Consider the following 26,662-nt stretch of genomic DNA (forward strand, 5'->3'; position numbering starts at 1 on the left):
AACATTTTTAATATCATAGTGTTGCATTTAGATATTTGAACTATTTCATTGACTTTCATGATTGTGAAAATGTAAGACTAATGGATAGAGTGTCTTGAGTTAGAGTCCTGGTAAGGTTGACAATTTCAATTTATTATTCATTGGCTACAAAACTAGAGAAAAGTATATCTTTTGTCATAAGCCCAATAAAATACCAAAAGAATATTTATTTTAACAAAAGTTACATTAGATGGACTCTAGCAAAAATTCTTGTCAATTTTTATTTTAGTGTATCAGAGAGAGAGATTTAGGATCTTATATTAGTCTAGCAATGACATTTCTGGAATTTGTACAAAGAAATGTAAAATCTATAAATTGTTTTTAAACTTTAGGACCTGATAAGACTCACCTCTTCCAAACTAAAGAGTACTCCACCAATAGGGGCACCAAAAGCCACACTCACACCAGCTGCTGCAGCTGCAGACAAAACCTGATAAGAGAAGCCCAATAAAGACTTTGAACTGTTGTTGAGACTTAAGGCTGAATATAATTTACAAACGACCAATGTTGTTCTTATCCAATGTTAGGATCACCACAATTATACTGTTTTTATACTGTTTTAAAAACACACAGAATGAATGTGTGGTTCTAGTTTGTACATAGACAGACCCAGTTCTTTAAGCATTAAATGTATTTTTGCTGTAAATTTTATAGGTCAAGAAGAAATACAATTACACCTATTACAACCATAATATGAATCTATTCAAGTTACATTCAACATTTGTTTTCCAAACCATGTTAAAGATAAGGTTCTAATACTTTTTTTTTTAAATAAATAATAAATTTTAATACTTATAACAATTTTTTTACACAAAAATTAAATTACAAAAACTTTGTCTACTTTTAACAGCAAACATCTATGCAAAGCATTACAAATATAAAGTAAACAGGCTTTAAGCTTATTTTATTATAGCCTCTGAGGTTGAAACTTATCCAACTAAGACATTATATAACAATATCTGTATAAGCTCTCACAAAATGATCCAATAAAATGGTACTTACTTCCCTTTTCTTGGCTTCATTTCTCCCATACTTTGGAAAGAGGTAGGAGAAAATGTTGCCACAACAACAGGCCACATGGACAAAAGGACCTTCTTTACCCAGGCTGAGACCTGCTGCCACAGACAACATCATGCCTAATGACTTGATGAGGAGTGTCCACTTGCCCAAGTAGCCACGGATAATGAAACCACTCAGAATTGTTTTAATCTGGTAACAAATGAAAATAAAATGTCCATAAAAAGTTTGTCTTATTATATTTTATATGATGATTGAGCTGACATGTTTTTTAAGCAAATAAAATAAACCTAATAGGGGACACTTATTTCTTCTTCATGCCAACTGACGTACTAATGCATTTCAAAATTATAAAAAACTCCATTCACAAAAGATTAAATTAACATTCTAAGAACATAAAAAAATAATCAGTTAAAAAGGTAGAAGAGAATTCTTGTTAAAAAAAAACAATCTCCGCCCCCCCCCCTAAAAAAAAACCCAAACAAACTAACAACCAAAAAAAAACAAAAAACAAAGAAGTTTAATTTGCAATTTTTTTTTTTGCAACATAAATTTGAGAAGGAAAATATGTAAGTGATTTTAAGAACAAATAGAAAACAAAATAAAACTGGGTAGCATAATTGATCACTTTAAGTAGCGACTTGAGTCGGTCAGTTGGGGGAGTATTTTTAGCAAGCAGGAAATATATGTAAGAAAAAAAAAGAAAAAAAAATGTGAACTATGAAATCAGTTCTTCACTGACCTATATATCACATGAACACTATGGAAACACTTACCTCAGGTATACCAGAACCACAAGCATAAGGTGCAAACATTCTGACCAAGAGAGCAGCCAACACACCAAACAACAATGCCCAGAGGATGTAGAACAAGTAGCCTATTATGTAGGAGCCTGCACCACCAGCACCACTGCCCATCATTCGACCCCATGAATACCACTGGGTACAGAAAGAATAAAAAAAAAATTAATATACTTAAAAAAAAAACAATAATATGTATTTAATTAGATTTGTAACTAAATTATCAAATTTTGAAATTTTAATACAATCTATTCAGTATCTTCCTAATCAAAGTCATTTTTTTGTCAATTCTTTCAATTAAACATACATTTTTTATTTTTCTAGGTCTAGATTTTGACACATTGAATTATTTCCTAGACAAAAGGATTATGAAAGAAAATAATTAAATCATAAAATTGTAAATGTGAATGTTTGGATTACAAGGTCAAGTAAATCTTCTGTAAGGTTCCAGAAATGTTTACATTCTCTACAAATTCTAAATCCTTCTAGCTCTTAAAATAGCTGACATCTGATTGGAGGACTATAAGAGCTTGTACATTGTGCTGGGCAAAACGACAACAAAGAAAATCTGGATTTGGAATCCAAAGGAACAAAAGACGAAATATGAATCAAAATCATACAAAATGTTCTTCCACAAAAGAATCATTTTTTTTTTGTATTCCTTAATAGACTCTAGGCCAAAAACTTCTCACATGGGACAGTGGACTATGGGAGGAAGAAAATGTGTCAAAGTAAAGAAAAGACGACCATTACAAAGAGATTGATGAGTTTCACTACAGAGAGCAGAAAATATAAACCAATTTATTACACTCAATTACCAACCAAGCAGTCCCTTAGATAATTTGATAGAAAATGAACATTGCATCAATCAGAAAGAACTAAACATATATTGATGCTGTTTAAATTTCTCACCTGATCACAGTCTGAGTCCTCATTCATGGAAGTTGAATTGAGACTGGGTCCACTCCAACAGCACTGTTCTCTGTTAAACCAGAATGCCTCCAGACATACACCTTCCTTTAAGTCTGACATCCAAGAGGAACCAATGTCTATGATGCCTGCACAAGTGCCTAGTCAAGAATAAAACATTTTCAGAATGTAATTGGCATTGCATAATATTATTTTTTAGAAACATTAAATACAATGACAAGGGAAGGAAGAGAGACTAAATAAATGATGGAAAGAATAACCAAAGACTGGGTGATTTAACCAAAGTAAAGAATGGATGATCTAACCAAACCAAAGAATGGTTGATCTAACCAAACCAAAGAATGGGTGATCTAACCAAACCAAAGACTGAATAATTTAACCAAATAAAGAATGGATGATCTAACCAAACCAAAGACTGAATGATTTAACCAAAACAAAAGCATGGATGATCTAACCAAACCAAAGACTGAATGATTTAACCAAATAAAGAATGGGTGATCTAACCAAACCAAAGACTGAATGATTTAACCAAATAAAGAATGGATGATCTAACCAAACCAAAGACTGAATGATTTAACCAAATAAAGAATGGATGATCTAACCAAACCAAAGACTGAATGATTTAACCAAATAAAGAATGGATGATCTAACCAAACCAAAGACTGAATGATTTAACCAAATAAAGAATGGATGATCTAACCAAAACCAAAGACTGAATGATTTAACCAAATAAAGAATGGATGATCTAACCAAACCAAAGAATGGGTGATCTAACCGAAACCAAAGAATGGGTGATCTAACCGAAACCAAAGAATGGGTGATCTAACCAAACCAAAGAATGGGTGATCTAACCAAACCAAAGAATGGGTGATCTAACCAAAACCAAAGAATGGATGATCTAACCAAAACCAAAGAATTGATGATCTAACACAACTAAAGAATGGATGATCTAACCAAACTAAAGAATGGATGATCTAAAATAATTAAAGAATGGATGATCTAACCAAACTAAAGAATGGATGATCTAACCAAACTAAAGAATGGATGATCTAACCAAACCAAAGAATGGTTGAGCTCTGTGTCAATGTTTAATACAAAAAGTAGATTTAACTGTGGCTGGGTTAAACAATGAATCTAATTATGGGTGGATTGATTTAAAGTATGGATGATCAAACTGCAAGAGGTTCAAGAGGGATGAACAGTTAAAAGTACACTTGTAGTGTCATGTACCAGTCTGTGTGTGTGTAAAGGTGAATGAGATGGTTGGAAATATTAATCTACTATAATAAAAATATAAAATCAAATATCAATAGATGCAATGGAAAGCTGATCCAGAGTGAAGCAATAGCCCAAGTACTTGGCATTCCATCAAGATGTGCTAGCACGTCCTTCTGTTCACACCTAACCTTGCATTCACTCATACAATACACAATACAAAAATGAGAGTGAGCAATGAAATAAGTTATCCAAGATTCTCCAAGCCCAATGAGGAGAGTTATGGTTCTATTTGCTAACAGACGCCATTATTAGAGCTGGGTGTACAAAGGAATACCTTTCAGTCACATAGAATACCTGAAGTTGAACCTAGAAAATTCAGATAAGACAAGTGCTCTAACCTTCAGCTGACACAAACACAAGACTATTTAGATACACATAGAAAATAGAAAGTGTTTGAACTAGAAGTCAAAGAAGTGAAAAAATATTTGGGTGTTTTGACTGAAGTCAAAGAAGTGAAAGAATATTTGGGTGTTTTGACTGAAATCAAAGAAGTGAAAGAATATTTGGGTGTTTTGACTGAAGTCAAAGAAGTGAAAGAATATTTGGGTGTATTGACTGAAATCAAAGAAGTGAAAGAATATTTGGGTGTTTTGACTGAAGTCAAAGAAGTGAAAGAAGATTTGGGTGTTTTGACTGAAATCAAAGAAGTGAAAGAATATTTGGGTGTTTTGACTGAAGCCAAAGAAGTGAAAATATATTTGGGTGTTTTGACTGAAGTCAAAGAAGTGAAAGAATATTTGGGTGTTTTGACTGAAAAGAAGTGAAAGAAGATTTGGGTGTTTTGACTGTAGTCAAAGAAGTGAAAGAATATTTGGGTGTTTTGACTGAAGTCAAAGAAGTGAAAGAAGATTTGGGTGTTTTGACTGAAATCAAAGAAGTGAAAGAATATTTGGGTGTTTTGACTGAAGTCAAAGAAGTGAAAGAATATTTGGGTGTATTGACTGAAATCAAAGAAGTGAAAGAATATTTGGGTGTTTTGACTGAAGTCAAAGAAGTGAAAGAAGATTTGGGTGTTTTGACTGAAATCAAAGAAGTGAAAGAATATTTGGGTGTTTTGACTGAAGCCAAAGAAGTGAAAATATATTTGGGTGTTTTGACTGAAGTCAAAGAAGTGAAAGAAGATTTGGGTGTTTTGACTGAAAAGAAGTGAAAGAAATTTGGGTGTTTTGACTGTAGTCAAAGAAGTGAAAAAACACAAGCTCTTAGGAGGCTCCTGGGAGTCAATTGCAGAAAACATTGAAAGCAGCAGATTGCCTTTTAAAATCCTGTTTAAAAAAAAATATGCATACAACAAGATATACATTTTTATTGACACAGGTTTGGAGACCATAAGTGGTGATAGCACCTACCAAGTATAATACATCCATTTTAATCTGTAGAAAAAAAACTATTTGCCATATGCCAACCCATCACATGAATATGTTAAAAGTGGATAAATCTGGATATGCCATTTGTGTGATACAATGTAATAGACTTATTATAATTAATCTTGTTTTAATAATGGTGTGTGTCGTGACAGTTTAAATCCATAACAATGATTTGTTGTCAAACCAATGTAGCCCTAGCCTATTATATTTCCAGCAAGATGTATGTGACTGTGAAATCAGATTCTTGCACACTTTTAGTATTGGAGAACCAAAGGAGGATTTTAGTACTAAAAGTTATTCACACTCTTGCTCACCAAAAATGCTCATTCTGTACACGGGATATATAAATACACACACACAAGATTGCTATTAATTGGTTCGCCTCCATGTCAAACTGAGGCTAGTGCATGTAGGGGCAGCTAAAAATAAATAATTAATGAAATTAAAAAACAACATAAAAAAGAAAACGGTGAAATCTTAACTGAATCCTAAAGAGTGGTTAAAAAACTAAATAGGTTTGATCTAGAGTCTAGACGGAGGAGTTCAGACCATCTATGTTTACACACACACACATACACACACAAATTAACAGCAACACAAAAGAGAAATGTTTAAATAGATACATAGGGTTACATCGATAGTCAGAACGTCAGTGAAAGAGAAATGTCTAAATAGATACATAGGGTTACATCGATAGTCAGAACGTCAGTGAAAGAGAAATGTCTAAATAGATACATAGGGTTACATCGATAGTCAGAACGTCAGTGAAAGAGAAATTGTCTAAATAGATACATAGGGTTACATCGATAGTCAGAATGTCAGTGAAAGAGAAATGTCTAAATAGATACATAGGGTTACATCGATAGTCAGAATGTCAGTGAAAGAGAAATGTCTAAATAGATACATAGGGTTACATCGATAGTCAGAATGTCAGTGAAAGAGAAATTGTCTAAATAGATACATAGGGTTACATCGATAGTCAGAACGTCAGTGAAAGAGAAATGTCTAAATAGATACATAGGGTTACATCGATAGTCAGAACGTCAGTGAAAGAGAAATGTCTAAATAGATACATAGGGTTACATCGATAGTCAGAATGTCAGTGAAAGAGAAATGTCTAAATAGATACATAGGGTTACATCGATAGTCAGAATGTCAGTGAAAGAGAAATGTCTAAATAGATACATAGGGTTACATCGATAGTCAGAATGTCAGTGAAAGAGAAATGTCTAAATAGATACATAGGGTTACATCGATAGTCAGAACGTCAGTGAAAGAGAAATGTCTAAATAGATACATAGGGTTACATCGATAGTCAGAATGTCAGTGAAAGAGAAATGTCTAAATAGATACATAGGGTTACATCGATAGTCAGAACGTCAGTGAAAGAGAAATGTCTAAATAGATACATAGGGTTACATCGATAGTCAGAATGTCAGTGAAAGAGAAATGTCTAAATAGATACATAGGGTTACATCGATAGTCAGAACGTCAGTGAAAGAGAAATGTCTAAATAGATACATAGGGTTACATCGATAGTCAGAACGTCAGTGAAAGAGAAATGTCTAAATAGATACATAGGGTTACATCGATAGTCAGAACGTCAGTGAAAGAGAAATGTCTAAATAGATACATAGGGTTACATCGATAGTCAGAATGTCAGTGAAAGAGAAATGTCTAAATAGATACATAGGGTTACATCGATAGTCAGAACGTCAGTGAAAGAGAAATGTCTAAATAGATACATAGGGTTACATCGATAGTCAGAATGTCAGTGAAAGAGAAATGTCTAAATAGATACATAGGGTTACATCGATAGTCAGAACGTCAGTGAAAGAGAAATGTCTAAATAGATACATAGGGTTACATCGATAGTCAGAATGTCAGTGAAAGAGAAATGTCTAAATAGATACATAGGGTTACATCGATAGTCAGAACGTCAGTGAAAGAGAAATGTCTAAATAGATACATAGGGTTACATCGATAGTCAGAATGTCAGTGAAAGAGAAATGTCTAAATAGATACATAGGGTTACATCAATAGTCAGAACGTCAGTGAAAGAGAAATGTCTAAATAGATACATAGGGTTACATCGATAGTCAGAATGTCAGTGAAAGAGAAATGTCTAAATAGATACATAGGGTTACATCGATAGTCAGAATGTCAGTGAAAGAGAAATGTCTAAATAGATACATAGGGTTACATCGATAGTCAGAACGTCAGTGAAAGAGAAATGTCTAAATAGATACATAGGGTTACATCGATAGTCAGAATGTCAGTGAAAGAGAAATGTCTAAATAGATACATAGGGTTACATCGATAGTCAGAATGTCAGTGAAAGAGAAATGTCTAAATAGATACATAGGGTTACATCGATAGTCAGAACGTCAGTGAAAGAGAAATGTCTAAATAGATACATAGGGTTACATCGATAGTCAGAATGTCAGTGAAAGAGAAATGTCTAAATAGATACATAGGGTTACATCGATAGTCAGAACGTCAGTGAAAGAGAAATGTCTAAATAGATACATAGGGTTACATCGATAGTCAGAACGTCAGTGAAAGAGAAATGTCTAAATAGATACATAGGGTTACATCGATAGTCAGAATGTCAGTGAAAGAGAAATGTCTAAATAGATACATAGGGTTACATCGATAGTCAGAATGTCAGTGAAAGAGAAATGTCTAAATAGATACATAGGGTTACATCGATAGTCAGAACGTCAGTGAAAGAGAAATGTCTAAATAGATACATAGGGTTACATCGATAGTCAGAATGTCAGTGAAAGAGAAATGTCTAAATAGATACATAGGGTTACATCGATAGTCAGAATGTCAGTGAAAGAGAAATGTCTAAATAGATACATAGGGTTACATCGATAGTCAGAACGTCAGTGAAAGAGAAATGTCTAAATAGATACATAGGGTTACATCGATAGTCAGAACGTCAGTGAAAGAGAAATGTCTAAATAGATACATAGGGTTACATCGATAGTCAGAACGTCAGTGAAAGAGAAATGTCTAAATAGATACATAGGGTTACATCGATAGTCAGAACGTCAGTGAAAGAGAAATTGTCTAAATAGATACATAGGGTTACATCGATAGTCAGAACGTCAGTGAAAGAGAAATGTCTAAATAGATACATAGGGTTACATCGATAGTCAGAATGTCAGTGAAAGAGAAATGTCTAAATAGATACATAGGGTTACATCGATAGTCAGAACGTCAGTGAAAGAGAAATGTCTAAATAGATACATAGGGTTACATCGATAGTCAGAACGTCAGTGAAAGAGAAATGTCTAAATAGATACATAGGGTTACATCGATAGTCAGAATGTCAGTGAAAGAGAAATGTCTAAATAGATACATAGGGTTACATCGATAGTCAGAACGTCAGTGAAAGAGAAATGTCTAAATAGATACATAGGGTTACATCGATAGTCAGAACGTCAGTGAAAGAGAAATGTCTAAATAGATACATAGGGTTACATCGATAGTCAGAACGTCAGTGAAAGAGAAATGTCTAAATAGATACATAGGGTTACATCGATAGTCAGAATGTCAGTGAAAGAGAAATGTCTAAATAGATACATAGGGTTACATCGATAGTCAGAATGTCAGTGAAAGAGAAATGTCTAAATAGATACATAGGGTTACATCGATAGTCAGAACGTCAGTGAAAGAGAAATGTCTAAATAGATACATAGGGTTACATCGATAGTCAGAATGTCAGTGAAAGAGAAATGTCTAAATAGATACATAGGGTTACATCGATAGTCAGAATGTCAGTGAAAGAGAAATGTCTAAATAGATACATAGGGTTACATCGATAGTCAGAACGTCAGTGAAAGAGAAATGTCTAAATAGATACATAGGGTTACATCGATAGTCAGAACGTCAGTGAAAGAGAAATGTCTAAATAGATACATAGGGTTACATCGATAGTCAGAATGTCAGTGAAAGAGAAATGTCTAAATAGATACATAGGGTTACATCGATAGTCAGAATGTCAGTGAAAGAGAAATGTCTAAATAGATACATAGGGTTACATCGATAGTCAGAACGTCAGTGAAAGAGAAATGTCTAAATAGATACATAGGGTTACATCGATAGTCAGAACGTCAGTGAAAGAGAAATGTCTAAATAGATACATAGGGTTACATCGATAGTCAGAACGTCAGTGAAAGAGAAATGTCTAAATAGATACATAGGGTTACATCGATAGTCAGAATGTCAGTGAAAGAGAAATGTCTAAATAGATACATAGGGTTACATCGATAGTCAGAATGTCAGTGAAAGAGAAATGTCTAAATAGATACATAGGGTTACATCGATAGTCAGAATGTCAGTGAAAGAGAAATGTCTAAATAGATACATAGGGTTACATCGATAGTCAGAACGTCAGTGAAAGAGAAATGTCTAAATAGATACATAGGGTTACATCGATAGTCAGAATGTCAGTGAAAGAGAAATGTCTAAATAGATACATAGGGTTACATCGATAGTCAGAACGTCAGTGAAAGAGAAATGTCTAAATAGATACATAGGGTTACATCGATAGTCAGAATGTCAGTGAAAGAGAAATGTCTAAATAGATACATAGGGTTACATCGATAGTCAGAACGTCAGTGAAAGAGAAATGTCTAAATAGATACATAGGGTTACATCGATAGTCAGAATTTCAGTGAAAGAGAAATGTCTAAATAGATACATAGGGTTACATCGATAGTCAGAATGTCAGTGAAAGAGAAATGTCTAAATAGATACATAGGGTTACATCGATAGTCAGAACGTCAGTGAAAGAGAAATGTCTAAATAGATACATAGGGTTACATCGATAGTCAGAACGTCAGTGAAAGAGAAATGTCTAAATAGATACATAGGGTTACATCGATAGTCAGAACGTCAGTGAAAGAGAAATGTCTAAATAGATACATAGGGTTACATCGATAGTCAGAATGTCAGTGAAAGAGAAATGTCTAAATAGATACATAGGGTTACATCGATAGTCAGAATGTCAGTGAAAGAGAAATGTCTAAATAGATACATAGGGTTACATCGATAGTCAGAATGTCAGTGAAAGAGAAATGTCTAAATAGATACATAGGGTTACATCGATAGTCAGAACGTCAGTGAAAGAGAAATGTCTAAATAGATACATAGGGTTACATCGATAGTCAGAATGTCAGTGAAAGAGAAATGTCTAAATAGATACATAGGGTTACATCGATAGTCAGAATGTCAGTGAAAGAGAAATGTCTAAATAGATACATAGGGTTACATCGATAGTCAGAACGTCAGTGAAAGAGAAATGTCTAAATAGATACATAGGGTTACATCGATAGTCAGAACGTCAGTGAAAGAGAAATGTCTAAATAGATACATAGGGTTACATCGATAGTCAGAATGTCAGTGAAAGAGAAATGTCTAAATAGATACATAGGGTTACATCGATAGTCAGAATGTCAGTGAAAGAGAAATGTCTAAATAGATACATAGGGTTACATCGATAGTCAGAACGTCAGTGAAAGAGAAATGTCTAAATAGATACATAGGGTTACATCGATAGTCAGAACGTCAGTGAAAGAGAAATGTCTAAATAGATACATAGGGTTACATCGATAGTCAGAACGTCAGTGAAAGAGAAATGTCTAAATAGATACATAGGGTTACATCGATAGTCAGAATGTCAGTGAAAGAGAAATGTCTAAATAGATACATAGGGTTACATCGATAGTCAGAATGTCAGTGAAAGAGAAATGTCTAAATAGATACATAGGGTTACATCGATAGTCAGAATGTCAGTGAAAGAGAAATGTCTAAATAGATACATAGGGTTACATCGATAGTCAGAACGTCAGTGAAAGAGAAATGTCTAAATAGATACATAGGGTTACATCGATAGTCAGAATGTCAGTGAAAGAGAAATGTCTAAATAGATACATAGGGTTACATCGATAGTCAGAATGTCAGTGAAAGAGAAATGTCTAAATAGATACATAGGGTTACATCGATAGTCAGAATGTCAGTGAAAGAGAAATGTCTAAATAGATACATAGGGTTACATCGATAGTCAGAATGTCAGTGAAAGAGAAATGTCTAAATAGATACATAGGGTTACATCGATAGTCAGAACGTCAGTGAAAGAGAAATGTCTAAATAGATACATAGGGTTACATCGATAGTCAGAATGTCAGTGAAAGAGAAATGTCTAAATAGATACATAGGGTTACATCGATAGTCAGAATGTCAGTGAAAGAGAAATGTCTAAATAGATACATAGGGTTACATCGATAGTCAGAATGTCAGTGAAAGAGAAATGTCTAAATAGATACATAGGGTTACATCGATAGTCAGAACGTCAGTGAAAGAGAAATAGCTAGCGCGTCTAAAAACTAGATTCTTCTGAGATGGCATCAGGTTGTACTGAGCAACTGGCCATTTAGTGCCTACAGCACGTGCCATCTCAACGTCTTCTGAAGGCCAGACGGTGATTTGCTCTGAGGCCACAAGGTCAAAGGGAGGGAGCAGTAGCCAGCAGACGACAACTTGGCACACAGCCAGGAGAAAGAATCGATCCTAAGGAGAAAAGAGGGGAGGGGAGTAGGCGTGACAAAAGGGCTCCTGCATTTATTTCCGGTATTTAGATGACGTGCTTAATGCCATCTCCCAGAAGAAACCTGGACAAGCTCACTTGAAAGAAAAACGTTGCCAGAACTTAATTGAGTCAATCGTCGGAGTAGATACCAGATTATTCTGTAAAGCACAAGGACAGAGCTGGGAAGGAGGTCAAATTAAATTAGACATTTTGGGCTTAACACTTTATTTTGTTGTGGAACAGCTCAAAAAAGATATTCACACCAGAAAGGGAGTGATTTGTTGTTGTTGTTGGCATGTTTCCTTAACGCTACTAGATGTGTGTGTGTGTTGTTGGCATATTTCCTTAACGCTAGTGGTTGTGTGTGTGTGTGTGTAACGAAACAAAAGACCTACTAAATGGCTGACTGTACTGCTCAGTAAATCTTGTCATGCACACGACTTTCTCCTAGCATCAATACAAGCTAATTACCCTGACCAGTAACTTGAAGACTTTTGATGATCTAACGTTGACACTTCCTCCTTGATAATACAGTCTAGTCTATTCATTGTGTTATTACTAACAATGTAAGCAACAACAAATAGCCAGACTAAATCAAGTTTGCCCGATAATAATCTGTAAATCTATTTGCAGGGCCGCGATTAGAACATGTTTTTTTAAACATTTATTTTGCAAAGCCATTATTGTTGTCCATCTTCAGGGTGACTGAGTGGTTTGATTTCGAAAGAGGGGTCCATGGTTCAAATCCTGGTGAAGATTGGGATTTTAATTTCGGAATCTTTAGGGCGCCTCTGAGTCCACGCAGCTCTAATAGGTACCTGACATTAGTTGGGGAAAAGTAAAAGCGGTTGGTCATTGTGCTGGCCACATGACACCCTCATTATCTGCCCTATCAATCGCAAAGTCTGAAAGGGGAACTTTACTTTTTTTTAAAATTTACCTTTAGTCTTAGATTATGGTTCCTCTCAATTTAAGGACACAATTCTTTAGTCTGAACATACTCATCTTCATTACAACTGGCGCCTGCCCCCATGGTGTGTTAGATGAACCATACATACTTTATATTGTCAAGTTTGAGGTTATCACTACTTCGTTGTTCATAGTTTGTCTGGTTACCATCTCTCTCCACATAGTGCTGTCTTTTCACTAGTCCACATCTCTGTCTGCCTCTGTTAAGATCCCGTTAAACTACATCCACAGAACGGAAACCAGCTTTCATTGTGCCTATCACAAGTAGTCTAACTTTAGGCAGTACGTCCTCCATACCGCAGACATAACCAACGTGGCCCGGGGTTGTCTGAACACAGTGGGGCCAACCATTGTAAAAAAAAAAAAAAAAAAAAAAAAGACAACCGTCCAGACTTGTAAAGGTTATGATGTATAAAGCTACATAGTTCTAATGTTCATTAAGATTTTAGAGACCCAGACTACAAAGTAGTTTTACCTGCTGCGACTCCAACTAAGAGCACACACACCCATCCTGACCAGGCGTCATGGGCGCCTTTCACTTGCTCCCAGCATCCCTCCTGTCTCTTCTTCACGATGTGCCGGTGACGCATGCGGTCCCGGGCAATGTCACGGAGCCAGTCGATGGTGTGGAAGTCGTCGTACTGCCCAATGCCCGGGGGGAGATCGTCCAGGGTGTCCATGATGTTGCTGGACCCTGCCAAATAGAGAAGTACATGAGCAATGATGCATTGAGAAGAATGAGAGATCAAATCAGGTTTATATAAACCGTATTCTAACCAATAGAAGCTCAAGGTTGTCAAGTAGGTCAAATGTTGGAGCTGTTACAGATACAATTCTTAATTTGGTTGTTTATCTCAGTTTAAACGTACGTAACAAACGAAAACAAATATTCTAAACAAAGGCGAATTGAACAAAGTACATTCATTACACCTGCAGGGATTTAGTGTTGAAAAAACCCAGAGGCAACAGCAACAAGAGCTGTGAAATGTTTCCAGAACGTCCAGACAGCTTTGCTCGTCTCATACACAAGTGATAATGCTACTACATGCCTGGGCTAGAGCAAATAGAAGTGATGCTGCTAAATTAGCCTAAATTGTGCCGATGTGCTAAAAATCCAAAACCTGAATTTGCTAGTGCACTCAAAGTGATGGTGCTAAATGAATGTGAAAGTTGAAACTTAGACACTAATGTATACTGTCTTTCTTCTAATGGCATCTTCAAGTTTCTTCTATTTTTAGTTTCGATATGAATCAACTATGTAACAACAACATCCGGCTATTATTATTTTTTTTTGTACGAAAGTAGCCAGAGAAATGAGCGTGTCAAGGTGAAGCTGAGAGTCAATTTGTCATGCAGTATACACACCTTGAGTGTTACACTTTTTAGTTTAATTCTTAATAGCAAGATCTTATTGTTTTAGTTATGCTAAAAATTACAACGATAAGGTCAAAGGTTATAAAAGATGTTAGTGTGTAGGGTGAATATCAGTTTCCCTGGAGCAACCAACACAATAAGATGTACAGATAGGCTGGGCTTCTCCGGTGAATTGAAAAATACGACATAAAAAAACAACAACCAACTCTATTAGTGCTACACAAGATGTTGAATGGTAAACAAGGAGAGACAGTGGAAAAGATTGAACTAGGTCATCAAATGTGGCGACCATTGCTTTTTACTTCCCAAGTACAACATTAACTTCAGCATCCCACACAGAAATATAGATCTTCAATCTTGACCAACACTCGCTGCCATGGACAAGAGGGGAATACTATGTACAATAGAGATATAAAAACAAATGAAATAGAAACAAATACTTTTTAAATACAAAGCAAAGCTGATTTAAGAGTAATTGTATTAATTAGTTCGAATCAATCATGTTATATAACATGTTAGAATAACAATAATTAATGTGTGTGATTGGAAATATTTTTTACCAATTGATTTTGTATAGCTATTTGATGTTTTTGCATGCTCACTGCGCTATGGTCCAATCACTTGTATGGACCAGCTGATTTTGTTTAGCTATTTGATTACCAGTTGTTGTTTTTTTTTTGAAAAAAAAAGATGTGGGATGGGGAAATCTGGGAGGTTTCGGTGTTGGCTTTTCAAAAGCAATTAAAACAAAAAAAGTTGCTCGAGACTAACTCGAGGGCTCAAGGCACTGAGATAGACAAGTCTTTATGATTTGATTTTGATTTTAGGCACAATTTAGGCCATGTCGTGCCTGCAGTCCCTTAAGGGCTACTCTCTCTCTAAACAACAAGGGCCAAATTCTATACAGTCATATCATTAAAATCAAGGTCTATTCACAGTTAAAATAGTAAAGGTAGTAAAAATTTAATTATTGGTAAAAATCTAATGTAAATAGTACATGTTCACAAATTCATAAATCAGATCTTCGTAGATCTTTGATCTTTTGATTTTTGATTTGAGGCACATCGGCACAATTTAGGCCATGTCGTGCCTGCAGTCCCCTAAAGATCCCTCTCTCTCTAAACAACAAGGGCCAGATTCTATACAGTCATATCATTAAAATCAAGGTCTTTTCACAGTTAAAATAGTAAAGGTAGTAAAAATTTAAATATTTGGTAAAAATCTAATGTAAATAGTGCATGTTCACAAATTCATAAATCAGATCTTCGTAGATAGCCCCACTTCCCGGATAAAGCCCAGTACCTTCCCAGGGTCAACATTATCAAATAGTGTATTTAAATTAGTGTCTCTAAAATATTTCGCCCTGACATCCTGGTATCTGGGGCAATCAACGAGGATATGTTCCACGGTGAGGAGAGAGTCACAGTACTCACAAAGTGGGGGCTCCTCTCTCTTCAGTACAAAAGAGTGCGTGATGTAGGTGTGGCCAATCCTAAGTCTGGACATGGTCGTGCTACCACGCCTTGTCAGACCCTTAGATGTGGGCCGCCACCTGACATCCGCCACAATCTGCCTGAGTTTACTGTGAGTCTCAGCCTCCCATCGGTTCTGCCACTCTCGATAGGTGGCAGAGGCAATACTTTGTCTCAGGTCCGAGTAGGGAATTTGGGTTCCTGACACAGCATGATTTAGGGCTCTCTTTGCTTCTCTGTCTGCGGCTTCGTTTCCCTCAATGCCAACATGGGAGGGGACCCAGATGAAGGTGACATCCCTACGGTCGGCTGTTATTTGGTCCAACAACTTCAGGCTCTTATGTACCAATGGGATGTCAGTCTTCATCCGCCCCAAAGCTTGCAATGCAGATTTGGAGTCGGAGCAGATTATAAATTTCCTCCTTTCTGATGCTTTAACGGCCATAAGTGCAAGCGATATTACATGCAATTCGGCCGTAAAGATAGAGCAGCCATCGGGGAGTCTACGGGAGATTGTTTTGTTCCGAAAGGAGCAGGCAGACGCGACCTTTCCATCCATTTTGGATCCGTCTGTGTAGATGGTGCCACAATCTCCGTAGCTCTCCTGCAGTTCCCTAAAGTGGACTTGAAGTATGCTTGGGTCTGTATTTTCTTTTTTGAAATTAAGGAGGGATAAGTTTAATTTGGGTTTATTCATTAGCCAAGGAGGATTCTGAGGGGTTTCTATTTTAGAGATTTGGTCAATGGGTGGGGTTAAATTTTGGATGGGTTCTCTCATTCGAAGGCCCAACGGCTGTATGACGTTAGGCCTTCGATTGTATAATTCTACCTCTGTGGGGTTAAATATGGAGTCGAAAGCAGGGTTCGTGGGGTTGGATTTTAGCTTGACTATTTACTGCATTGCAAGCTTTTTCATTCTTATATCCATGGGGAGTTCTCCAGCCTCCACATAGAGACTTGGGATAGGTGATGCACGAAACGCGCCGAGACAGAGACGCAAGGAAGCATTTTGTATTGGTTCCAGTATTTTTAGGTACGACTTCCTTGCTGCTCCATATATTATGGATCCGTAGTCTAGCTTGGATCGAATTAGACTCCGATAGAGCAGCAGCAAGGTATCTCTGTCAGCTCCCCAGTCCGTATGGCTGAGTGCTCTAAGTATGTTTAATGACTTTTGGCATTTCTTCTTAAGTTCCTTAATGTGGGGGAGTAAATTAAATTTGGAATCTAAGGTGAGGCCTACATTTTTTTTGTAGTTTTCACGACATGGATCTTCTTTTGGTGTATAAATAGTTCAGGGTCGGGTGGAGTCCCCTTAAATTACAAAAATGCATACTAACTGTTTTGGAGTCCGAAAATTTGAAACCATTATCGTTTGCCCAACCCTGAATTTTGATAAAAAAATACCTGTAATTTTCTTTCTATTTTCCCCATAAGTAAAACAAGTCTTTATGAGAATAGAAGATTAATTAGCTATCTATTATTCAATTCATACTGTCTCTATATAAAACAAGATGAATTAAACACTACAAGTTGATAATACAATTGCTCTTTGATTCGTGTGTTTTTAAAGACAAGAAATACTTGTGACACAGAGTTTCCACCAGAACCGAGAAAGGGAAGTGGGAGAAACAAAGTTTGTATCCAACTGATTAAGTAGATATATATCAGCGTTCAAACAAAAAACGGAGGGAGGAGAGAAAACACAGAAGAGAAGAAGGAGAGAGAGAGAGAGAGAGAGAGAGAGAGAATAGAGAGAGATCTTTAGTTTTCATTTTATGAACGGTCAAACTACTAGACAAAATGTTTATGCCATATTAAATACCTTTATTTTTGTCTCTAATTAGAATGGGTGTAGGCCTATACAATAGTATAACGCCCAGCACATCAGCCCCACTCCATTTAAAAAGTCTCTTGGACCAATATATAGTCAATGTATAGTAGTAAGACATCTGACATACACTTCCATTTACTTTGACTTTACATGCCACTCACGTAGTAACACATTCATCTACATTAACTGCTAAGTTGTCATGACCTACTCAAGTTTCTACGTCTACTGCTAAGTTCTCCATGACCTACTCAAGTTCCTATGTCTACTGCTAAGTTCTCCATGACCTACTCAAGTTTCTACGTCTACTGCTAAGTTCTCCATGATCTACTCAAGTTTCTACGTCTACTGCTAAGTTCTCCATGACCTACTCAAGTTCCTACGTCTACTGCTAAGTTCTCCATGACCTACTCAAGTTTCTACGTCTACTGCTAAGTTGTCATGACCTACTCAAGTTCCTACGTCTACTGCTAAGTTGTCCATGACCTACTCAAGTTTCTACGTCTACTGCTAAGTTCTCCATGATCTACTCAAGTTTCTACGTCTACTGCTAAGTTCTCCATGATCTACTCAAGTTTCTACGTCTACTGCTAAGTTGTCCATGACCTACTCAAGTTTCTACGTCTACTGCTAAGTTCTCCATGACCTACTCAAGTTTCTACGTCTACTGCTAAGTTGTCCATGACCTACTCAAGTTTCTACGTCTACTGCTAAGTTCTCCATGATCTACTCAAGTTTCTACGTCTACTGCTAAGTTCTCCATGACCTACTCAAGTTTCTACGTCTACTGCTAAGTTGTCATGACCTACTCAAGTTTCTACGTCTACTGCTAAGTTGTCATGACCTACTCAAGTTTCTACGTCTACTGCTAAGTTCTCCATGATCTACTCAAGTTTCTACGTCTACTGCTAAGTTCTCCATGGTCTACTCAAGTTTCTACGTCTACTGCTAAGTTCTCCATGATCTACTCAAGTTTCCACGTCTACTGCTAAGTTGTCCATGACCTACTCAAGTTTCTACGTCTACTGCTAAGTTCTCCATGACCTACTCAAGTTCCTACGTCTACTGCTAAGTTCTCCATGACCTACTCAAGTTTTTACGTCTACTGCTAAGTTGTCATGACCTACTCAAGTTCCTACGTCTACTGCTAAGTTGTCATGACCTACTCAAGTTTCTACGTCTACTGCTAAGTTCTCCAAGATCTACTCAAGTTTCTACGTCTACTGCTAAGTTGTCCATGACCTACTCAAGTTTCTACGTCTACTGCTAAGTTGTCCATGACCTACTCAAGTTTCTACGTCTACTGCTAAGTTCTCCATGACCTACTCAAGTTTCTACGTCTACTGCTAAGTTCTCCATGACCTACTCAAGTTTCTACGTCTACTGCTAAGTTCTCCATGACCTACTCAAGTTTCTACGTCTACTGCTAAGTTGTCATGACCTACTCAAGTTTCTACGTCTACTGCTAAGTTCTCCATGATCTACTCAAGTTTCTACGTCTACTGCTAAGTTCTCCATGACCTACTCAAGTTTCTACGTCTACTGCTAAGTTCTCCATGATCTACTCAAGTTTCCACGTCTACTGCTAAGTTGTCCATGACCTACTCAAGTTTCTACGTCTACTGCTAAGTTCTCCATGACCTACTCAAGTTTCTACGTCTACTGCTAAGTTCTCCATGACCTACTCAAGTTCCTACGTCTACTGCTAAGTTGTCATGACCTACTCAAGTTTCTACGTCTACTGCTAAGTTCTCAAAGATCTACTCAAGTTTCTACGTCTACTGCTAAGTTGTCCATGACCTACTCAAGTTTCTACGTCTACTGCTAAGTTCTCCATGACCTACTCAAGTTTCTACGTCTACTGCTAAGTTCTCCATGGTCTACTCAAGTTTCTACGTCTACTGCTAAGTTCTCCATGATCTACTCAAGTTTCTACGTCTACTGCTAAGTTCTCCATGATCTACTCAAGTTTCTACGTCTACTGCTAAGTTGTCCATGACCTACTCAAGTTTCTACGTCTACTGCTAAGTTGTCCATGACCTACTCAAGTTCCTACGTCTACTGCTAAGTTCTCCATGATCTACTCAAGTTTCTACGTCTATTGCTAAGTTGTCCATGACCTACTCAAGTTTCTACGTCTACTGCTAAGTTCTCCAAGATCTACTCAATTTTCTATCTTATGCTCATGAAGCGAAATGAAAAAAAAAATGTCTATAAGAGAGGATCAGCCTCCAACGAAGTTGGGATTAGGACGTGGACGATCTGGAGAAGCAGCAGAGCATCAGGAAATGTACAAACTAATAACAACACAACAGAATAGCTTTTATATGAGGAAAAAAACAACTATTAGTTCTAGCTCCAAGATGCTTCTGATTTAATAGTGAACATAATGGTCTTCAAATAGTTGTTATAGTCATTACTTTGACAAGTACTTGTTCGAACAGGAAAACATGGCATTGGTTAATAAAGGGACTGAATTTTTTTTGTTGCATAAATAAAAAGGAAAAAAAAAAACGAAACCCAGTATTTAAAAACTGGCCATGAGTTAGATTGTGGAGGGGGGGGGGGGCGGGCGGGGGAGTCACACAAGAGGTTGCTAAAAGAAAAGGGCGTCTCTCGAGACATAAAATGTCACAGACTTGGTGATTAGGTTGAAGAGAAAACAATCCCTGCAAATATGTGTATGAACCTATAGAGATAGAGAATTAAATGTTTATGTAGCATCCTCTGCAGTAACGTTCCCATAGCCCTTAGTAGAATGTTGAAACAGCAACCTTCAGTTGTGTCAAGCAGACGTGACTAGTTCAGTGTCAACTTTGTTACAGCTTAGACTGCTGCTTGCCACGGCTGATAGTTGTTCAAAACGAACTCTTACACAACATTTTGTGGTCAGAGAATCAAGTATTTTTATTTTTCTACCAGCCCAGCCTGTACCTAAATGTACGTTTTGAGCAGGATCAAGTCATGTCATTTTCTTTTTATTGCATTGTTACGAGACCTGAAGCACCATCAATCAAACACACACACACACACACACACAGAGTGAGACAATGATATATGAGATGTTACCTGGTCAAAACACACACACAAACATAAACGCCGAGGTATTGATGCGGGTAACACAATTGACTTGAAATCAAAGTGTTTGGTGGACACTCATTTTGCTGCCATTGACAGCTCCATGTATCATTGATTCATTGCTGATCATAAACTAACCCTGCAAGTGCTCTAAACTCCAAGTGTGACACATTCTAGCATAGAAAGTGAACCAAAACACTCCCATACAAAATAGAAATGTATCGATTCTCTCCCTATGATAATTGATCAAATGGGGAAATCAAACTATGGTTTCAATCATATAGAGATGGAAATCAATCCTTTTTTTTTATTCTTTGATGATCTGGAACTGCAAATTCGCTTCTTAGAGAGGGTTCGGGGGTACGGGTGATCGATCGGTCACTAGAGTTCCGGTGGGCACTTGAAAACAAAATGTAATTGGGGCGAGGTTGCTGGTAGCGTATGTGCAGTTTTGAGAACGATGAAAAATGTTATTCAGGAAGTGGGTCACTAAATGCAAACATGATGGAAGCTTGGATGTTGTAAAGTGGCTATTTAGGGACACCTTAACTTGACACTCATTTTTTTCAACAATACCTTTAAAATACTACTTCTAGACAAACAATGACATTAAAAACTATTCAAGAAAAAAAGGTACAAACAAAGACATCAACAGAACAAGTCCAGAAAAATAAATGCTACAGAAACACTGAACAGAAAGTACGAAAACCAAAGAACAAAACCCCCAAATAAACGAAATAATTCAATGCAGTGTGTCAAGTATCTTTTGATAACCTCTCACAAATATTGATCTATGACATCTTCAAAAGATCCCAATGTCTTTCAAATATTTTAAAAGGATTCACTGAGATTCCTCCAGAGTCTAAGAAGTCAGGTCCATGCTAAGCTATAGTGCTGAAAGAAACCAGCAGTTTTGTTCCACACGTTCCCAGAGACTCATGAAGTGAGCATCGAGTTCACGTCACGGTACACACAACTCAAGACATGCCCACCCCCAACTTTGGAACAGCATGATTGTACAGCCTGGACGGTATCGATCACTCAGTATGTATATGAGCGTATAAATATCGAGATTCCATACAAACAGTTCTATCGGAAAGAATCTTGTCCAGACGAATATATAAAGGGAAAATGAAACTGACGACGAATTGGTGGGAAAAAAATATGGACTGGAGCCGGAATGAAAAATAAAAATGTCGCTCTATCAGGAAGAGAAGGATGTAAAAATAACTTAAAAAAACAACAACAAGACTACTGGAGATCGCTTAGAGACATCAAACATGAAGCTGAGATGTCACTACGTTTAGTTCTGACACGAACATTGCAGAATGAGAAGAATGCAAATAATCACCAGAGACACACGCCAGTGTCAAGTGGAACCAGGTCCTTCAAGAATACACATTGAGTCATCCAGAGGCCACTAACCTTAAATTTTTTCATCCAGAGGCCACTAACCTCAAGTTTGTCATCCAGAGGCCACTAACTTCAAGTTTGTCCTCCAGAGGCCACTGAGAAGTTAAACATTTAGTAATTTTTTTTTCAAGCATTTGAACAGTAGAAATGTCAAGGCAGTTTTCAAGATTTCCAAAGAATTGATAGAGGATGCTAGCCAGAGAACAATTCTGGTTGACAAGAGTATTTCTAGATGGCGACACAATCTGACCTCATCGTCAATCAGATATTTACCGAGGAGGAACTTCAGGGATAAATGTTATGAAACCAAACAAGACAAAGTAAGTGATGGTTATGATGAAAGATGAAGGTAGTGTTAATTCAACGTAAATATCGTTTCTTTACTCTATAGTATTGAAAGATCTGGATCGGACAGTATTGTATAGTTAAGTTTAGACATGTTTCAATAAGACAAATTGAATTAAAATCTGGAATCATGGGATATTCAACACATGAAATGAGTAAATGATTAAAATGCAGTGTGGTGATAATTAGAGGAGAAGGATGGAGTCAAAAAAAAAAAAAAGGTAGTTTAAAACAAACCCAGCTGGTCAAGGAGCTGGCTAGTCCTAAGTATATCTACCTGGAGATGAAGTCTCGGACATTTCCAGACTTTTCTCTTCGTCCCCTTCCTTCTTCTCGCCACTGACCGAGCTGGGTGTGATGACATCGTCGTAGGCGCTGTCGTCCAGCCGGTTGAACTTCTTCAACTTGTTCTTGATGTTAGGCAGAACTTGCAAGTAATCCTGGTCAATGATTCCCGCCATGGTGACCACAGCAGGTCAAAACATACACGCGCACACGCTAAGACACATACAAAACGTCAAGGGCCGACACCCTCCAGGGGGGGTCGAAATGAAGCATTTTGTTTGTTTCAATTATGGCAGTTAACCCTTGACAGGCTCTTAAATCGTTATGTACACACACACGAGCTAAAGAAAGTCACTTGATCCGACATCAATAAGTTAGCTTTGAATCGAAATAGGAAAAAAAAAACAATGATGCATCCGAATAGGCTTCAATCCGTGTTAACTTAAAAACCTGACTAGCAAAACCCAACCTAATCTAGCTAGACCGACATTTTAAGCAGGAAAACAAAGACATTCAATCATCGTCACAATGACTTTCTCCAGCAGTGACTTAAGTAGAGAAATTCCACACAACGTCTGTCGGCAAGGTTTAGTGAAGATCAAGTATGTACGAAGTGTGTGTATATGTTGTGTGTGTAAATAGATATATAGATCTATGCAGTAAAAGAAAACACACACACACACACAAAACATGTAGCAGATGTGCTATACTATGGGACAGATATCTGCACATCTATTTAGTCTAGTATGATACCGAGTCCGGTCCAAGACATACGTGCTACAAATACTTGGGTGTCTCTCCACATGAAAACTGACGTCTGCTAGATCTAGATCAAGAGGCAAGTGATAAAAGTACAGATAAAGTGATACATACATATTGTCACTCGGAGACCCGAGTTCCTAATATTGTCATTCAGCCTGATGTCAATATTTAGGCTGCGCATGTGCCAGTACAACAACGGTCGCACTTAAAATGAACGTCTGATGGCTAAGAGAATTTCTATATTTCGTTATTGTCAGAGCACAGCGTGTTTGGTTTTTCCATGTGTGTGAGGAATGTTTGGCGCCATGTAAACAATTTTATATATATATATATATATATATATATATATATATATATATATATATATATATATATATATATATATATATATTTAAATTGATATTACTCATACGGTTGACTTGCACATATTGTCAACCATTAATCTAGATCTATATTGAATAATAATAACTACAAAAAAAATTACATTAAAAACAATACTTCTACGAAGTGTAATTGTGTCAATTATTTGGATCAGTAATGTCATTAAAATTGTAATAGATCTAGACCAACAACAATAAATCTGTGCGATTACAAATAGTTTTTCCAATGGGTTTTGTTCAGCGCTACTTCACAACGCGATGCCATGATGCTCTTTAGACTCTTCAGAGGCTAAATAGTACTAGTACTCATCAAATTTTTGTTTTGTATTTTTCTATTTCACTTTAAATAAGTAAATAAATAAGACCTTACGATCTATGGGACAGATGATGTTAAGGTCATCTGTTTCTATGGCCACTATAAATGACTAAGTCTTTAAACCTTGTACATTTATAGTATGTATTGTTGTAAAGCTGTGACATACAAATAATATTTTTTTTTTTGCCAAACTTTATTTAAAATTGATTTTCTTCCTTAGGGAATCCCTTTCCCCTACTACTGAATGTCACGGACCGCTCTATCTGAAGCTGGCAACTGACGGCCAAATAGTTAGGGAGACTAGCTGAGCAGCGCTGTTCTGAAAAAAAAAACAAAATCACAACTCTCTAGAAGACAGTCGATCTATTTACCTAACATCTAGTTTTATAGTGTTGTTATTGTGTGTATACGCACCCCCACTATTTTCCTAGTTAAAAAGTTCAGGACAATATTGAGTGTGTGTGTGAGTGATAGGGCATGTAACGACGGCTGATATAATGAATTCATAAATATGTATGATTGGAGCTCTGCCTCCTGATGTAAGAGAAGACAAAAGACAAGATGGGAGGTGGGGAGATTCCCCCTCCCCCACAGTTTATGACGTCATCTGTAGTTTGAGAGAGGCGCGCGGTCAGACCTGGAACATTTCCCAAGATGTCATCATTGGATCTCACTTTCGCTCTACTTTAAAGAAAAGAAAAATAACTAGGTAGGAATACTTTCAAACCAGAGACTTCTAATGGTGACATCTGACAGTTACAGGATAGTGATACGTGCAGGTTAGGAAGCTGCAATAGATTTATGTGAACGATTTAAAGGAACATGGAACAAGCTATTCCGTCAAAGGAAAACATACAATAGTGGCATCTCCTCCTATCAGCTGCTTTGTGAGCGTACACAGAAAGTCATCATTCTTTTAAAAAAAAAAAAAGGCATAAACTCGTTCAAATCTAGATATTTGTATCCTTGAACCAGACAAACGGAGGAAGTGAGTCTGCACTACTACTCTCCACTCAAATTCACTTCACTCAAGACTCAGGACACACTAGCTGTGATAGACATAAGTGAGTGAAAGACATAAGTGAGTCTGCAATATTACTCTTCACTCAAGTTCACTTAAAACACACTAGCTGTGATAGACATAAGTCGAGAGATTACAACTTTAACTAATCATTGCCAGGCAAGGAAGGACTCGTGATTTAACTGTCAATCCAAAACAATATTGACCAGGTCGCTGTAAGATGGAAGGAGTGCGGTGGATGACATTTCTGTAGGTTTTGGAAAAGGGGAGGGGGGTAACGCTAAACTGAAGAATGTCATGCGTTAGAACTGTGACCTATGCACACTGGCTACGCTCGTGGGCTGATGCTGAAAATACATGACTTATTTGAGGTCTATTGTTACTTGAGCGGAAATTACTTTTCATGCACTGCATTCGAATCAACTAGCAAGATTTCATTTTAAAAAATAGAATTAATGACAAACGGCTCATAAAGAACTGACTGCAGAACTTTCATGTTCAACATATCAATAGTGACGGAGAGAGCTGTACCACGTGATCGCCATTCACACACTGATAACCGCAACGGATTGGTATCTGGGAGGTTTACTTACTGCCCTTAGGGGCTCAGGAATCAAAACTCTTTCAGTTGGGATTCGAACTCGAGCCCACCATGCCAAGCGATTTCGCCCTTCAGCCACACATGCTAATATGATTAAAATATGACCATTTATGATGTTATTGTAAGAACGAAAAGGTTTAAGATTTTCATTGAGTTCCTTCTAGGCCTAGAGATTTCAAAGTCTAGCTGGACACAAACATATCCGTTACAAAACATCCGACATGTTATTTCTTTAGACATTTAGACTGCTTACAGTACTGAAACGGCGTATTGCTATGATGTTAACATATTGCTACGATGTTAACGTATTGCTATGATGTTAACATATTGCTACGATGTTAACGTATTGCTACGATGTTAACGTATTGCTATGATGTTAACATATTGCTACGATGTTACCATATTGCTATGATGTTAACATATTGCTACGATGTTAACGTATTGCTATGATGTTTACGGGGTTTTAAAATACAAAAGAAAACAAAGCTAGCCTGATACTGCCTCATTTGATGTTAGGTGTAGGACTAATATCTTTACATAAGACCCTGTTTGAAATAGTTTAATTTAAAAAAACAACAACAAGACAATACAGTTGATGGTTAAAAAAAAAGGTTGCATAAGTGGAATTATTAAGAAACAAAGGGTCATGTTTAGATTGTGTTTGGAGACTTTCCCAATGTTATATATAGGCTGCTACACTGGTTATGTTTTAGGGTCTTCAACTGTCTCCGTAGTGTAACACAGCGTGGTACTAGAACTATTGATTTAACAATCACGGCTAAT

General features: G+C 36.8%; 1 protein-coding gene across 16 annotated transcripts in view; it reads right to left on the reverse strand.

Annotated features, from left to right (window-relative positions):
* LOC106060049 (H(+)/Cl(-) exchange transporter 4-like) overlaps positions 1 to 26,662 on the reverse strand; it is an 83,932-nt gene that overhangs the window by 13,340 nt on the left and 43,930 nt on the right. For 11 of the 16 annotated variants that reach the window (XM_056038836.1, XM_056038838.1, XM_056038835.1 and 8 more), the window contains 5 exons: positions 13,477 to 13,695; positions 2,769 to 2,926; positions 1,833 to 1,994; positions 1,042 to 1,248; positions 389 to 469 (listed from right to left, as the gene is read on the reverse strand). In XM_056038836.1, the coding sequence (XP_055894811.1) occupies positions 389 to 469; positions 1,042 to 1,248; positions 1,833 to 1,994; positions 2,769 to 2,926; positions 13,477 to 13,695 (827 nt within the window). Of the gene's footprint in view, positions 1 to 388; positions 470 to 1,041; positions 1,249 to 1,832; positions 1,995 to 2,768; positions 2,927 to 13,476; positions 13,696 to 22,791; positions 23,501 to 26,662 lie in introns of those variants that run through there. The other 5 variants (XM_056038843.1, XM_056038841.1, XM_056038846.1 and 2 more) reach the window with 3 other exon arrangements.

The sequence above is a fragment of the Biomphalaria glabrata genome, chromosome 8 (genome assembly GCF_947242115.1).
Source record: "Biomphalaria glabrata chromosome 8, xgBioGlab47.1, whole genome shotgun sequence".
Taxonomy (NCBI): domain Eukaryota; kingdom Metazoa; phylum Mollusca; class Gastropoda; family Planorbidae; genus Biomphalaria; species Biomphalaria glabrata.